The following is a 17,981-nucleotide window of genomic DNA, read 5'->3' on the forward strand; positions in this document are numbered from 1 at the left end:
CCACAAAACAACAAGAGAAAAAAAGAGGTTTTCCTAAAAAAATAAATAAAACAAAAACAAAAAAATACTGCAAAAAGTATGGGGCCAAGAGTGCTAAAAAAAATCAAAGCAACTTTGCTGCAAGGGAATAGATGATTGTTAGAAATTAATTGCAATCATATGGGTGGCTATTAGTCAGGGGTTGAGTTATGTAAACATTTCTGAAATTTACACCACTTGTTAGAGTTTTGAACATAATGTGATCAACATAAGTAATTCCATTTACTGGTCACACACTGTAACAAGAGCCACATATAACAGTTTGAAGGAAACGTATTCCTACAGACAAAACCTCAATGCCATCAGGAGTAACCAAATGTTGTTTTCCTTCTTTAAACTGCCATTATTGATGGTTTGTCTTCTTGTTTAACTTTTCTTTGCTAAATTATGCGCCAGTCATGTTTACTCTCTGAAAAGATTGTTGTATTTGGGCTTATGCTCCAAGACTCTAGTACTTTTGGATGAAGAATGTGATGTGAAATAACACAGGCTGATTTTGGGCTCATTGTGTGGGAATGTCCCCTCTGGCTGCCTGGGCTCAGACCCAGTTTTGTCGATAATATTCATGTTCCAAAACTCCCTGCCCAACTCGTCATTCAGCCACTGTATTCTAAAAAGTTTTTCTGTCTGGCAACTCTTAAAATCATTATAATAAATAATACAGATCATCACAGTAACCTTTATAATGACCTAAAGAACATTTTTCAAAGGACTTACTTTTGGCAAGAAAATGGAAATACTAATATACTAAACTTTTAACTTTTGTAAGAAAGTTGCTACTGATTTTACAGCTATTTCTTTCACTGAAAACTATTTATAAGTGGTAAGACATGAATAAATCAATTCCTGGATCAATAAAATATATTTTTTAAAAGGATGCATTTTTATATGTTTAATAATAATTTTATAAAATCTATGAAACATTTAGAATGTTATCAGTGTATAATGCATCATTTACATTTAAACATTTAGCATGCATTAAGCAGAGAACTGTAACTTCTAGACATATCAGGGCTAGAGAATTGAGAAGCTCTGCCAGTGAGTGCTGTAGCGTAGACTGTGGTGTGGATCGTGCGAGGTGGGATTTCATGTAAAACCCACATTGATAACATGACTGTGATAATTAACGACAGATAATGACTGCGTTTACGTCACTCCCGTGTTTACCTGTGTGGAGGTGGAAGGTGTGAAAGCAGCGCGGATGGTTGGTGTAGGACCCAGCGGAAGTGCGGAGGGTGAGTGAGCGCGCGCGCGCGCAGACTCCTCCTTGTCTCCGGTGTCAAACTTGACATCAGCGCTCGCGCCGAGAATGGTAACTGGCTCGGCGGCGGAGAGCTCAGTCGCGTCGGTGGCATGCTTCATGGAGTTATGTACCTTTCCTTGTCCACTCAACTGCCGTCATGGGTTGCACGCGCTTCCTAACCCTCCTGCTCCTTCTCTTCATGCTCGTTTCCTGCGCCGAATTTATCGTTTATCCGTCCAATGAAGGTAAGCGCACATAGGGACCGAGAGGCGCGAGGTGCTGACTGTCCGCTCGCGCCTCACCGGCGCGGCACTGCTGTCCGCGGCGTGTCAAAGTTTTTAAGGCGTAAAGTCGTCGGGACTCATTAGATGTGACAGCTGCTTGAAACACGCGTGTGTAGTTATACAGCTGTTCAATTAATAGGCTTTGACCGTCCTTGACTGGGAAATAAACGCGGTTTATGAGTGAAGGTGAATTCTCTGCCAATTTGTCAGTTTTGTTTTATTTGATCTGCTGAATAGTCAACTCGGCTCATTTCTCATCCCGTGTTTCAACTACAGACACTCAAAATGAGCAGCTTCATTCATACTGTAGTAAGATAAAGTCTTTGCGCGTAGTTATTTATCATGCATTTTTTCTTCTACTTTGTTTTGTTATTATTCATTTTTTTTAAACTTCGCTTCTTAAGAACAGACATTGTGCATTATTCGCCTGTAGTTTTCACCTGGACCAAGCGATCGAAACAACCAGGCTGTTACAAGGCCTACTGTATATACACACTGTTATTAGGTTATTAGACTATATTTCTATTGTACTTCAAATGCGAAAACACTATAGACATAATTATACATGTTTGTACCTTTTAAAACTAAAACTAAAGACAGGAACAAAAAAATATATATAGCATTGTCTATGCATGTTTGTCTTCATGAATTTGCCACTTCAATGTTCCGTTTAAAGAAATGTCGGGGTCAGGGCGTGACATGGCCTTCTTTAGCTTTCTCCAACAATTTAAATACTTATTTCATAAAAGTGACATTTTCTTCATTGAATACTAAGAGAATGTAGTGAAAATGCCAATTAACCAGGGAAGTTACAGATTTACAGTTGCTATCAGTAGTTAAAGGTCAAAGGCGGACTCTGCGGCTTGTGTCCGGGCCGCTTACTGTAAATGCGTCACCTTCACTTTACGCCGACTTACTGGGGAAGAAAAAAAGAAAAGAAAAAAATATATATATATGTTAGAGTATTGCAATAAGAAAAGGTCACAGAAATTAACTAGCCTTAAAAAAATACAGGTATGTACTAATAATTTCACCACTCACTCAGGCCTAAATCTTGATGAGGAAAGAAAGGGCCGCAGTAAAGCGAGTGGCCTATAATTATCATTAAAAAAATCAACGAAGTATAACTATCATTTAAACAATCAGAAGTAAAATGCATCCACATGTCTATATAAAATATTTATTGCAAATAGTTATTGACACTTATTTAGAACGTTAAGCACTAATATAATATATGTACCGAATATAAGATTTAGTTTGTTAAGTTTATTCCAGTTAATAAAGCAGTGTGTGTGTCCCACTGTGTCCCTAAAATAAACAAATCTCCATAACTGGCTTATTAAGCAATGTCAGTGTAACTTTTTTTTCTCATGGGCACATATACAAATGTACTTTGTTTGAAAGTTTCCCACACATTTCAAAACTTTGAAAGTTCTTTTTTTCTTTTTTTTTCAAGGTCGTTTTTTCTTCTTTGTATCTCTTCTTAAAGTTAGTGTATAATGTAGTCAAATTAAAAGCAGTCACAACCAAAAAACAACAGACATTATGAAATGATTGTAAAGAAAATAGTCTATTATTATCTAACAATATGCTATTTTTCGAAGGTTAACTTAAACAAGAAAAATCTCAGAGTCCAGTCTGACTTAGTACAAAAGTTAAATGCAACAAACTATATAACACAACCCCCCCTCTCTCTCTCTCTCTCTCTCCTTAATCCCAGCATCCGCGCAAATAAGCATGCATTTCTCTGCGTTTCGCTATTAGATCATTTTTATGTGCGAGAACGTGTTAAAAGGCTCTTTAGGCGCAGGTTTCTCACCAGTGAGGGTCAGTATAGAGCCACACGCTCTGCAACACACCTTTAGATCGTGCAAAGAAAAGTCTCGGTTTTGCACTCTGTTAATTGGGCTTAAATGTTGCAATAAAGATGTAGATTTATTGCAACGCATTAAAAACCTTTATTTCAATCTGTAAAAATCTCTCATAGACTTTGGTTTTGTTCTTTTTCTCGTTGTCTTGTAAAGTCCCGTTCAGGATGCTGATAAATTTATTTATTTTTTAATCATAGTTTTGTAATTTAGCTTGCATCCTGAAATTCTTAAATGTTTTTTTCTCCCTGTATCAGAAACCTAAACCAGGAGCTCCTGTTTTTTTCTTTTCTATTATTATGCTAGTTTATGCGTTTTGCCATATTTTTTCCTTAAGAGCAGTACTGTAATAATTTAGAAGATATTAGCTATAGCACCAGTTAGAAGTGCGGGTGGAGCTTTCAACTCGTATCAGTGTGTGATTTATGAAGTGACACATTTTAAAAAAGGAACCAACCATAAGGTGATGATGGCTTTCTCAGCACGTTTGAGGTTGCTTTGTATGAGTAGTGTGTATGATTGGCACACTCTCATTTTTGCAGTTCACAACACATAGAGCCAGAGCTGAAAGTGATCATACGATCCCGAAAAAAAGCAAGACAAAGTGAATATAAAGCGATAAAGCTGTGAAAGCCCCAGTCAGACTCCAATATGCACAGACTCCAGTCTACACAGATTATACTAATTAGTGCTAATTTACAATAAGCTTTTTTTTTTTTTTTTTCAAATAATAGGCTACAGATTAAAAATGGCATCAAGGCATTTACCGGGGTTTGATAGGCGCTACAGGCCTGAAGCTACAACAGCGCCTTACTTATTTCCTATAAAATCAGACAGCTGGGGTTCCAGGCCTGCTCCGCTCTCTACACCGCTCAACACAAGCTACAACACAAACGCCTACTTAACTAAGTCATTTTACTGTAATAATAATAAAAACAATAGTGCACTAATAATAATAATAATAATAATAATAATAATAATAATCATCATCATCATCATAATATATTTGTTTCTTTAAAATGTCTCATTGAATTGCTAAATTTGTCAATATAAATTGCAACATAGACTACTTTATCATTATACTATACTTAAGCACTATAAACAAAAAAACAAAAGTCTTACTTTTTGGGTACTCAATACACAATTTTCCATTTTTAAATGTATATATGTAATTTAAATGTAATGTATATACAGCTCTTTTTCTCTCAGTGTAAATAGATATAGTGTCCTTTTGAAGATAATTTTGACAAACGTTGACATTTTTTATAATTTGTTCCAGGATAATGGGTAGTTCTCATGCCGTATTGATATTTTCCTACATAATAAACAGTCTATGAGAGAGAGCTAAATGTGTGGATGTGTTTTGCCATATTTTCTGTAATGCGGGCAGACTGCCTAATCAAACATATTTGTGTAAAGAGACAAAGAAATTTTTTTGCCCTGTGTAGTCAGTTCTGGGCAGTTCAGACAACCCTGCAGGCCTTTTATTTCTTATAGTACATTAAGTCAGAATAGTTTAGGCAATCAGATAGTTCAGAATATGTTGGATAGCGTGTCCTAAATAATAATCTTTGCTTGAAGACTGAGAGAGAAGCATTGTCTGTCTGTATTTTCTTTTCTTTTTTTTTTTGTTGGAATTTCAATAATTCCGGACATTCATGCTCTAATCAAAGTTTTGTTTTTTGTTTTAAAATAAGACATCACAGAAATTACACCAGTTTTAGTGTTTACTGGACAGATCATACCATCTTAATGCCTTCTGTATTTTTAAAGAGAACATCATTTTGGCAGGTTTAGGGTGGTGGAGGTGCTTTATGCTCTCACTGAAAACAGTGTTTTGTGAATGATTGTACCTTCAGAGATTCAGAAAATCTGCTTACACACGTGCTCATGGTAAAAATAGTACATTGGGGGGCAAGCATTGTGCCCAGGCTGCTAGTGTTGTGCGGGCAGAGACTGCTTGGTGCTTACAGAGAGCTGACTGAAGGAAAAGCTGCACAGAGGCTGGAGCAGAAGATACTTGCAGACAGAGCTGAATTATTCATGCTCTGCAGTTTAGTACTTCCCTACACCACTGTAGGTCATGTTCATTTATTGTTTTATACATTTTATATGTTCCTTTTAAGTTTTGGGAAATTGGAAGTTTGAAAGTTTTTGGCTCTTTATAATTAAGTTAATTATGACCTATTTTATTTTATTAGCCATCAAATATTGTCTATTTTTTTTATTCATTCTTCCACCTTCAATTTACTCTGAGGAGCTGAGTATAACATTTATGTAAAATGTAAAATGTATGTATAATATTTTACAAGTATTCCAGCTTTTATAGCGATCATAAATACGGTGACAACATACATGTATTTGTTACTTTTTTAAAAAGATATTGATTTATAAGTTTAAACGTCATTCATTAATCAGCAGAGAATCTTACGTACATTCTTTTTTGATAATCCTTGGAAAAACAATGCTCACTTTCTCCATCTGCTCATGCACACATACACATACGCACACTCAGCTTTTAATAAAGACAAGCCTCAGCATGCCTTGTTCCCTTGGACTTCACTTCTGTGGTGTTGCACCACCCGCTTCCCATCTTAATTCAATAACAGATTAAATTAGCTAATTAAGAGAGGTGAAGGTTAGCTAAATGATGAAAAAAGGTGTATGATTGTCTCTTCAATCTCCTGAATACTTTTTGTTTTTTTGAGTGTTAATATACAGCTGAGCTTACTGTATAGTAAAGAAATGTCCTTGATACTGTAAGTATTTGACAAATAGGAAATTATATGCTGTTGTGGGCTTACAAATGATAGAGAATGAAACACGTTGTGTTTTTTTTTCTCACTGCTGCTGATGTGTTCAATAAACATGCAATGTGCTGATGAAAACAATAGTTACTGGTGCAGGGATGATTTATCAGGACAGTGGATGCTCACGAAGAGACTGTGGTTGTGATCCTAGATTACTGACTCTGACATGTATTGATTGCTCTTTTGCCTGTTGTTTTTTATTCTTATGGACAAGCAGTAGATAATCTATTAATAAGCTGGCATTGCAGTATTGTGCTGAGAGAAGATGCCCGATGTCTTCCTATTTTTTGGTGCTTGGAGGGTGGTGACTTTGGCTGAGATTTCCTGCTCCTGCAGCTAAAGAATTTGCTTCACCAATATAGCCGTCTAATTTTCTGTTCTCAAATTCCCCTGGTCGGCTCAATTTGAGACGTTGGCTCGGCTCATTGAGAAAGTTAAATTGGAACTAATGGAGCTGGATGTCAGCTGCCATTACCGGACACAAGCAGATATCTTCATTACAGTTAATAGGAAATTGTCTGCTGTATGGGAAAAGCCAGCTGTTTTGGTAGGTGTGGTCCTGCACATTGAAACAATTTTTGTTATTCCGGACCCCGTTGAGTCAAGCCACGCAGAACACAATATTGAAAGATATTAAAAAGGAGCAGAGTATGACAATGTATTTGTATACATTCACCTCACCACTACATACAGAAGGGCATTAAGGTGCTCTTGCCTTTAAGCTAGGCATTTTGTCCAAGGTTTAAACGCTTACAAGTTACTTAATAAAAAGTTGTATTTATTTATTTATCTTTATTTATATATTTATCTTATTAATAAGTCTCACATTCTCTTGGCTTGAATAAATGCACCGTGTAAGCATGAATCCTGCCAGGTGAACCAAGCTCATAATCTTTTCACAGGTTACATTACATAATTTTTTGTATATTGTATATCATTCAGACAATGCTTGTCACATGTGTTCTACCTAAAGATCAGCGAAAAACAGTGTGTCATACAAAAAAACAATACAGTAGAAATGGACCATGCCCATCGTCAGGCTCTTACTGTCAGCAGGGCAGGGATTGAAACCTGTCCGATTGATGTGGGTATTTTCCTGTTTCCCTGGGGGTTGCACCCACCATAGTCATTTGGATGATGAGCTTGATATATGAGAGAAGAAGCTTGCACTGTTTGTATAATTTGATCATTTCATAAGAGTAGTGCAGCTGAATAAATACTCTCTTGGTCAGATTGAACGTGTCTCCTGGGGTACTGGTGGGAGGGTAATAGAGGCTAACGAGGGATACTCACTCATTTTTTTCCCCTTTTTTCTCTTTCCTGCAGTTAACCTGTTGGATTCCAAAGCAAGCCAAGGGGAGTTGGGATGGATATCATATCCATCACATGGGGTATGTATGTCCAAGTTAACCATAAGTCTTAGTGAGGGAGAACAGGCATGATGTACAGTAATAGTATTTAATATGTAAACTTTTTTGTCTTGAGGTTCTTTACTTTGGTGAAAAAAAAAAAAAAAAAAAAAATATATATATATATATATAATTTAGTAGATGCTTGGGGAAATAGGAGTCATAAAGACAGTGTTCAGGGTGTTTAAGAAAGATCATTTATTTTTATTTTTAAAACCCAAAATACCCAGTAACAACCATGTTTATTTATCTTACTGTGAATTGACCCCAGGGGCTACTTAATACAACCATTATTAAACTTTATTAAGTGTTAAAATTACTTCTTGGCACTTGCTGAAGGTAATCCAGTATTTTTTTTCCATGTAGCTGCCAAATCTTGTTTCCGCTTGCTCTTTTCATTATTGGCACTGTAAAATAAAGGCCATACTGTCCTTTTAGTGGATGTTTAGCAGGGTATAAACCGACTTTAATATATGTTTGTTTTGTAATTAAAGGCCATGTTTGTTGGAGAAAAAAAAGCTTTTAAACACAATTTAACAACAAACAAATTTGAAATGTATTATGTATGTAAGTTAGCAAAAAAATAAAAAATAAACAGGAGAGCGCAGGTGCGAGTTTGGAGTTTATTAAAAATTAATGGACACAGACAAACCAAAAGTAGCATGCAGTAATTTTAGACAGATGCTAGGTTATCAGCAAACAAAAGGATTTAACAAGAACTAAACTAAACAGGCTATGGTCAAATAAGGAGTCATAATTTGTATTTACATGGACCCTAATATCCCCTAATATTCCACTGATCATCATATTAATAGCCCAATCAGAATAAAAACTGTTCATGCATAGGAACAGTCTGACCTGATCTGGCCCAAGTGAAATCAGTTTTTAATCGGTCAGAGGTGGTGTAAATCTCTCACAGTTAAATATTAGACATTTAAATGTCGATCTGATTGTTTCTCTCTTGTTGATGTTTGCCGCACTTGGAGGTAATGTTAGGTGATCAGTTTCCAGGAATCACTTTTTACATGATATTCTGATTAAAGTTATATTCTATAAATAAGTTATATTTTGTATATTTAACACATCTTATTGATTTGGTGTCCAGCACTTACACTGGATATATATTAAATAAATATTGTCAATTAATGCTGCACAATTATTCGTATTAAATCACATAAAAAAGCAACTATTTCTTTGCAAAAAGGGTGTCATTTCTGACCAAAAATATGCACATCAACAGGAATTAAAGTACAGATAGTGAGTAATTTTTTTTAAAGATTTCTTTGATGTTGACAGACATTATCTTACTAAGATTATTTATCAAATTATTTATTGTTTTACGTGGGGATTACAGGTTTCCATGATTTGAAGAGAACAGGTAACTGTGACTCTCAGCTGACATGGATTTTGCTGTATTGTAGTTAGTTTTCATTGTTAGTAGTTTTATATGAGCAGATTCAAATACTAGTATGACACATTTAATCTTAAAATTTATTATGGTTTGTTTTATTTATCACATCTCATTGTCATACCTCATAAAGGAGACTTCAGTAGATCAAGACCTTGAGCTAAATTTTCTATAATTACTCATGACTCTTACCTAGTTTTGAGTGATAAGCATTTTGCCCTAAGAGCCATGCCCTCAAAAATGATTGCACGTAATGTGCCAGCACAGCACTGACACTGATGGATGGGTTCCCCGCCTTCTGTCGGTGTAAGCACAAATCGGCAGGGTTAAAGCAAATTGGGAGCTAAACCCATCAGATGCTCCCATATGGATTCCTGAACCACTATGGACAGTAAATATAAATCGTCTCAGCATGGGCTAGGTTTTTAAACATCCAGCTCTGTTTATTATGGTACGTCCAAATTGCAATAGGCCTTAGTCTGGGATTCATTACTTGCGGCAGCAGGACTTCTTCGCCTTTACTCCATGATTACCCAGAGTGCCTGGCCTGTAGCTCAGTTCCGACATAGAGATCATCTGTATTATGAAAGGAAGAGATGTAGGAGATGATCATGTGCTCTAGATTAAGGATTTGATAATGCCTCAACAATGTACATTAGGCAAACTAATCCTGGATAATCTCTGGGAAAATAAAAGAGTGAAGCAGCCAATGCGTGGCACAACTCGATTACTGCATTTAAATCTTAACTTGATTTGGCTGTATAAAAGATTAACATTTCGGCACAAATTGATGGGTATTTTGAACTACACAGACACAAAACCTCCTGAAGCTCAAATAAATATGGATAGATTGAGTATTTTGGCTCTGTGGAAAAAAATCATACCATTTGGTAAAAGAACATAACTGCAAACTCCGATCTAATAGCCACAAATTAGATTGTACTTTTCTTCAAAACCAAAAGGAGCTGGTTCTCAGAACATTCTGCATATTATAATAACAGTATCTATTTCACATAATAAAAATAGTGAAGTAATGAGTAACATTATAACCTGCTGGACGCCAAAGACCTGGTCAGTACAGAATGTCCAATTCACTACAGCCTAATATATTGTATGAACTGGACAGAAGTTCCCATATTCTGCTTTACTTTGCAAACTATTGGTCTTTTTTCATCTATTCAATCTATTCAGACAAGACGCATACTTATGATTCCAAAAAAAAAATAATAGTAGCAACATAAAGGCAAGCAATTTCAGTATGTTTGGGCTCTGAAAAGAATACCAAAAATGCATCCAGCTGTATGAAGTGCGAAGAAAAGCTGCTGTATAAACTGGGATTAGCACATCATATGGCTCGGTGGGGTAAATGGCCAGAGCAAAATGTGTTATGGTTCCACAGCCATAAAATAGTGATGAAAAGGCATTGACTGATATGTTTCAGTTGTCTTGATGGCCTAATGTAGGAAATTTTAGCTGGAGAAACATTTCATCTGCTTCTGCTGTTTTTAGCCCTGGTGTGGGAATGATGTGGACTAAATTGAAATTCTGACCTGAAAGGAGGACAAGAGGCGAACAGTTTGTTCTGGAAAATCTAAAATTGAAAGGGAAAAAAACAGAACAAGCAACAGTTTTGGGACACTGGTGGTATTGTATTAGATACTGGATACCCCGGTTATTATAGTTGAATATTTAAATTTTAATGATAACAGGTAACAGAAGTAAAATTTGATGTTTTTTTGTTGTACAGTATATCATGGATGATATCTTTTGGTAGATCTGTTCACAGCATTTTTTGTCTTGCGTCTTTTGTCCTGTTATCTTACCACTCACGTGTGTAATGCAGCTCATGCAAAAAAATGGTGCTGCAATTTTTCACCAGAAGAATTATGAATTTTTTTTTTGCTAGACTCAATTTTGTCTAAAAGTGCATATTTGACACCAGACGCTCCTGGATATATATATAATATATATATATATATATATATATATATATATATATATATATATATATTTCTTTTTTTTAGCTAATGCAATTTGACTGTAATACAAGAAAAAAAAATGTAATTGTATCTGTGAAACATAAGCCCTCCTTCAATTTGTCCTTTTTCAGACTAGTGCCAGAGCTTCTATAAGTCAAAAGTATTTACCAGTTGGTCTTTCTTCACAGTAAGAGTATACATAGCGAGAGAGTTGAACACAATTCTGCCAACTGTACCAACTGCTGATTTCCATGTTTCCTTGTTGCTTTCCTTGCTGCAGGGGGATTATCGATGTAAAGTGATATTTGGAAAAAAACTTTCAGTCCATTTCAGTCTGCCTGTTAAGTGTTAAGTTGCAAAACAGAATTATAATGTCTTCTTTTGTAGCTAAAATAGATCCTACATGGTTAAAGTGTCGCTTGACTCTCAGAAGTAATCACTCTCTGAAATACTGTTACCTGTTAAAAGAAATGTCCAGACAGATGTATGTGTGTATAGGTCTACTGTTGCTCATTGCAGCTTAGCACAGTGGCTTAAAGAAGGGTGATCCAGGAGGATGGCTTGTGCCATGATGATGTCATACTTTAGCGAAGACCATTTCTGTAATATCCTATTTTTAAGTGTGTGATTTATGTATCATATATGATATTTTATTTACTTTGGCACCCATGGTCTAGATCTAGTCCTTCACTACAATATGATAATGTAGTGCAGCCCATGCACCTGGATCCAATTTGGGGCATCTAGTACACTAGTGAACACAAGCTGGCAATTCAGAAAATGCCTTATGGAATGAAAGTTACTTTGACAAATCACCACTTGAACTTTCCAGTGATGTATTTGACTTTGCAGCACTATTCCACTTAGTCTGGTTGGAAATTCATAAACACATGACATCAAAAAGAGTTTTCATTCAACTGTGGTCATAACATTTCTGTCGGATCTCCAGTTTGAAGGAAACTGCTCATTGACCGTACTGGGCACAGAGCTGCATATTAAAATGAACAGGTAATATGCTTAGAATGGCACAGTGTATTCAGAAAAACATTGGAGTCACAATTTGTTAACTGGAGTTACCCATGTGTGTGTGTGTGTGTGTGTGTGTGTGTGTGTGTAATTTATAAGTGTAATCATAAACAGTACAAGCACAGAAAAGTTAAATCCTGAACTTGAGTAAACTAACACAAGTAACTGACTGTCAGATTCCATTCTATAAGTGAGAAAAAAGTAAGAGATGGCACTGCTGTTTATTGAAAATGCTGTGACACACTGTCACATCGATACATACTTAAAGTCAAGAAGTTTTGACTGGACTATAGATGACAAAGCCATTCCCTGGAAAGAAAAACTGTTTTAATTCTACTAATGGTAAAATTGGACTACAGTATATGATATAGGGACCATAATAATATATGGTTTCTAAATGTCTGTATTTATATTATTTAGTACGTTTTTAAATAAACTACAAATTTTTGTATACTACTGTGGGAGTGTTTTAATCAAAGTCACAGAAGACCACATTAAACAGGTATGATTTGGATAAGACACATTGTTTGACCGTGCACTGACTCATTCGAAAATGCTATGTTATGCTATAGCTAAAATGTCTGTAACAGTCCTGAGTAATCAATCATGCCTGTAGGACCAGGTGGAATTTGTCAGAATTGAACACAAGTTGCAGAGTTCTGAGCACATTCCTAATATCTTGTAACCTATTTTGGATCTGGAGGTTATAACTGTAGACCATATGATGGACACAGTGTTACTTTGAACACATATGATGTGTTTTAGAGCTTCAGTTATTTAATTGCAAAAGGCTGCAAATTACTACAGGTAATAAACGCATTGTCAAGAATTTATGTAGAGCTTGTCAATAGTATTTGTCATTTTTTAAATAACCTACAAGGGTCTAAATAAATATTGGAATAACAGAATCGTTTCTTTCATTACTTAATGTTAGAATAAATAAATATAATTGAATACTAAATAGTACATTTAAAAGTTAAACATTTTAGTTTAAATTGTAATCATAAAATGTGTCAAACTAATCGCAGTGTGATCTTTTGATCAAATCGTGCAGCCCTACTGTGTAATAAAGCGGTTGTGCATGATGTAATGAGTCACAATCCCATTATATCAGAAACTGGTGAGGTCAATTCATTATACTACATGTTATTTATGAACAAAAATATAAATATTCATTTAAATCCTTTAGGTGACGCATATTTGTTTTGGCAGTAGGTCTGTTCCACACTCATAACTAGCTTACCTGTTCCCTTTTTTGTTTCCTAGTGGGAAGAAATCAGTGGTGTGGATGAGCACTACACACCAATTCGGACCTTCCAGGTATGCAATGTGATGGAGTACAGCCAAAACAACTGGTTGAGAACCAACTGGATCCCTCGCAGTTCTGCTCAGAAGATCTATGTGGAGCTCAAGTTTACTTTGAGAGACTGTAACAGCATCCCACTGGTGCTTGGAACCTGCAAAGAAACCTTTAACTTGCACTACCTGGAGACAGACGAAGACCAGGGCAGTAAGTTCCGTGAGCACCAGTTCTCAAAAATAGACACCATTGCGGCCGATGAGAGCTTTACTCAGATGGACCTTGGGGATCGCATTCTTAAACTTAACACAGAAGTGCGAGAAGTAGGTCCAGTCACTAAGAAAGGCTTTTACCTGGCCTTCCAGGATGTGGGAGCTTGTGTGGCGCTGGTGTCAGTGCGGGTATACTTTAAGAAATGTCCTTTCACAGTGCGGAACCTCGCCATGTTTCCTGACACAGTGCCCATGGACACTCAGTCATTAGTGGAGGTGAGGGGCTCCTGTGTCAACAACTCCAAGGAAGAGGACCCTCCCAAAATGTACTGTAGCACCGAGGGAGAATGGCTGGTACCCATTGGGAAATGTTTGTGTAACATTGGTTATGAGGACCGGGGAGTCACCTGCCAAGGTATAGTCTTATCTTCCTTCATTTCCTATTTGCAGTGCCTTTCATTTCACGGCCCATTTTCTTTCATCAGCATAATGTACTAACACCAATACTACATACACACACACACACACACACTCTAAATGAGGTACAGAACCTATTGTTGGAGTTTTATTCATTTGTTTCTTTAAACGATTTATTTGTTGTCTGCTGAGAATGTAAGTGATTTTAAATGTGTAACCGTATTCTACTATTTTGAAGAACAAAAATTGCTTTTTCTCACAGAGATACAGACACCCTTCTGATCAGTAAACCATAGTGGGTGTGTGCTGGGACTGAGGAGTATGAACACTCAGTCCAACGGAGGGAAGATAGGTCTGTGGTGTAGGCGTTCACAATAAGCAGCTTGAAGCAGTTACGATTGTGAAATACTCTTCGGTATCACCTCATCAGGAGTCAGAATAGATGTGTGTTTGTCATCCAAGACTTTGTGCTGGACGAGGTGTGTGTGCACGTGTGTGTGTGTGTGTGTGTGTGTGTGTGTGTGTGTGTGTGTGTGTGTGTGTGTGTATTAAAGTTTTTTTTAATATCTAGTGAATATGCCTATGAAAAGAATTTACTCTGCAACATGGAGAAACAGCATAATCTTCATTTGAGCAGAACTTTTTTTTTATTATTATTATTATCTGGGCAATATAACAAAGAAAGCTTTGCCAAAAGAAGGCCATATGGATGTCTTTCAAAGGAGTATTAACCAGTAAAGAGCACAGATCTTCGTTCTGTGTTTGCGTTCTCACTTCCGGCCCAGACTCATTTGCTCAGTGAGCTGAGGGAACATTCTTACATGACTCAGAGTGACACATTTTGATTCACTTGGATATTTTTCTGTGGAAAATAGAACTGGTCCAAGTGGAAAACAGACCAAGTTTATAAACTGTTTCACTGATTCAAACTAGTGAAAATGAACAGCAGGTTCAAAAGCGACGGGAGATCCTGTGAGTTACTCCACTTTTAAATGCTGGTTCAATAAACGTTATATAGAGGAAAAACTTATGCTCCTTCACTCCTTTGGGTTGAAAACTGTACCCTTGTACTGTTATTCTAGATGTATGGATGTGGTCTATATTTGACAGATTAAGAATATTAAATGAGGAAGAACATTAACCTAAGGATGGAAGCTCATTACAGGAAGTGCTGTCTCAGAGTAAGGATACTGAAGCATGTATTTTGGCTGGCGTGTATAATTGTGAGAAGAGCTGTGTTTGAGAGGGTTGATAATAAATTGGCTGGCAGCTGGCTTGTAGAGAGATTCAGTCCTGTCTGTGGTATTATTTGAGTTAAGCCAGCTCCCAAGAGAAATCACTACAGCTCATAAAGTGCCCTGTATCCCTCTCCTCCTCTCCAACTGGGCCTCAAGATGTTTTTCAGTTCTGGAATTCTGTGTGATACTTTTTCGATGTTCATGGATGCGTGAGAATTGATTGAGAGCCATTGAGGTTGAAGATGTGAGGGCCTGCCATAGAAATAGATACATAGAGATGTTATAAAACATGTATTCTAGGAAACTGCTGAAGGTGCTTTGAGGATTTGTTGGAAATGAAAAAGGTACATCAGCTACAGTATAAAATTTTTGTATCTACATGAAACAGGCAACGATTTTTTGCCTAACATTGTACATCAGTAGTTTATAAAAAGAGTACTTAGATATTTTATATTTGTGTTTTCTATTAGTGAAGTATTTAATTTTTATTGTTCTTTGTCATGCAATTAGTAAAGAGCATTGGGCGTAAACTGAGAATTAGTAACATACTTACATTCAAGGATAAAACATTGCATCATTTTACATAAAATTTAAATTAAAATGTAATTTGTAACAGCTTGTTACGTGTTAAAATTAACAATATGGTCAAATAGTGAATGGTAAAATGTTCGTGGCAAAATAAAAATAGATCTGTTTATTATGATTTATTTATTATTATGATGCTAATATTTTATATTTACTAATAACTAATAACTTTTTATTTGCTTTAATCACTGCATCCAACTTGCATAGACTCTGGATTTTCTGTAATATTTAGGCCTTATTCTCCCTGACATGTTGTAACTCAGATATCATATTTTGTCTTTTGTTAATGAAGACTAAAAGGGTTATACTAAACTTTTTTTTTCATATGAGCTGCAAATTTCCACTTGTGTACTATATTTAATTCTTCTTGTCAGAACTCATAATGCTACAATTTTTACTGTACAGTACTTTTGATTCAAATTTTATTTATAAAGAATAAATGTAACATAATAATAATAATAATAATAATAATAATAATAATAATGATTTGTGCCAAAAAAAAAACTTTTAAAAAAATGCCTTTGACATGTTTAGGTTGGGATTCTTTTTTTCCAATCTATTATTCATCAAATGCAAACCATAGAAAACATATGTGATTTTTTCCCCTTTTCTCATTTTACCCTATGAAAGGAATGAGCTGTAGAAGGGGCCAAAAGGACTTTTTAACTGAAACTAAATACAAATTCTGATGTCTGAGGCCTAACCATACATTTGAAATAGTTGTGCATGGTCATGCATTTTTGCGCTCCAGTTTTCTAGCCTGTGGTTTGGCATGAACTTGATGCATCTAAAGGTGACTGCTCCAAACAGTTTGTCAATCCCAACACTGCTTTGTGGTGTGTAAAACCAGGCGCCTGACAAGTGGTTCTTTGTGTAACTTTCATGTAAGTAATGATGACAATACAATGAGAGACACTGAGTGATGGAGTGAGTGCATTAATAAGTGAGTAAGCAAACAAATGAATGAGTGAGTGTGATTGCTCCAATTGTTTTTAGATAAATAATCATTTTTGTAGTATTGTACTGAGTGGAGATTTCTGCATTACCCCCTTGATTACTCTGTAGTGAAACAGCAATAATGCCACTGCGATTCCCCTCAGGGCATCATCTACTTTTCCATGTTCTTCTATTTGTGTGGTGGTTGTGTGAAAGTTTAGATGTATTTGACAATCTCTTATTAGTTTCGGGGTAGACTAATGGACACTAATAAGGGCTTGTATTACAGAAGTGTGACAGCTGCACCTCCATACTTATAAGCACATTTGTAGGGGCAGAGTGTTACTCAGAGCTCGCTCTGCAGGCCTGCTGTGTTAATGGATTGATTACTGTGTGGAGTCCAAGTGTCGCTCTAACACAGATATTTTGAGGTATGCAGATGCAGAATTTCATCATCTTGAGTGTGGATCTGACACATAGAGAGGACACAGCACTGAAGGAGATCCTTTGTTGAATATTTCATGTGCTGATGTGTTGAGAAGGTAGTTGTGAGAGTCAGTATATTTGCACTGACAGACAAGTTGAGAATTATAGTTTGCTTTCCTGGCAAATAAATAAATTAATAAATGTGGCTTTGGATATATGTTAGACATTTTACAACAAAAAGTGCTTTAAAGAAAGGAAACTGTATTTGTATCATTAAGGGTCAAATACCATAGTATTAGAATAAAGAACACTTGCAATATTTAAAATGGTTTAACTATTCTAACTACTGATTATGCAGCAGAATTAACCTTTGTTAAAGTGAAAGTAAAATAATGTGAGTGTTATTAAGGGTCACTTTGTACATATTACTAGATAATTAACCTGAAGTAGATTTTCTTTCTTTCATTGTCTCCTATAACAGCATTAGCAACACAAAGATGTGAAAGTTTTAAAAAGTCACCTCACTGTATTATTAATTTAAACGTTGTTAATTTGCTTTCAATACAGCTTCCTTGGCAGCCATTCAGTACGTTCTGAGCTGACATGAGTGTACAATGTGTTACGATAATGAACCTAAGCACTAAAATCTGTATTAAAGTCTTAACAATAATTTGATCTTAAAACAGCAAATAAAAAGACTGTGTGATCCGGATGTCTGTCTGCCTTCTGAGCTTCCCATGTTCTCAGCTGCCACAGGGCTCCTTTGAGAGCCACAGTGGTTTACATTCCTCCTGGCTTTAC

At 35.9% G+C, this 17,981-nt stretch overlaps 1 protein-coding gene across 4 annotated transcripts in view; it reads left to right on the forward strand.

Moving 5' to 3' along the window:
• The first annotated feature begins 1,373 nt into the window (after nt 1-1,373).
• Nucleotides 1,374-17,981, forward strand: part of epha3 (eph receptor A3) — a 76,304-nt gene continuing 59,696 nt past the window's right edge. For all 4 annotated transcript variants that reach the window (XM_053496231.1, XM_053496232.1, XM_053496233.1 and 1 more), the window contains exons 1-3: nt 1,374-1,527; nt 7,571-7,635; nt 13,333-13,993. In XM_053496231.1, the coding sequence (XP_053352206.1) occupies nt 1,440-1,527; nt 7,571-7,635; nt 13,333-13,993 (814 nt within the window). In that variant the 5' untranslated portion in view covers nt 1,374-1,439. The remainder of the gene's footprint in view (nt 1,528-7,570; nt 7,636-13,332; nt 13,994-17,981) is intronic.

This window comes from Clarias gariepinus, chromosome 5 (genome assembly GCF_024256425.1).
Source record: "Clarias gariepinus isolate MV-2021 ecotype Netherlands chromosome 5, CGAR_prim_01v2, whole genome shotgun sequence".
Classification (NCBI taxonomy): Eukaryota; Metazoa; Chordata; class Actinopteri; order Siluriformes; family Clariidae; genus Clarias; species Clarias gariepinus.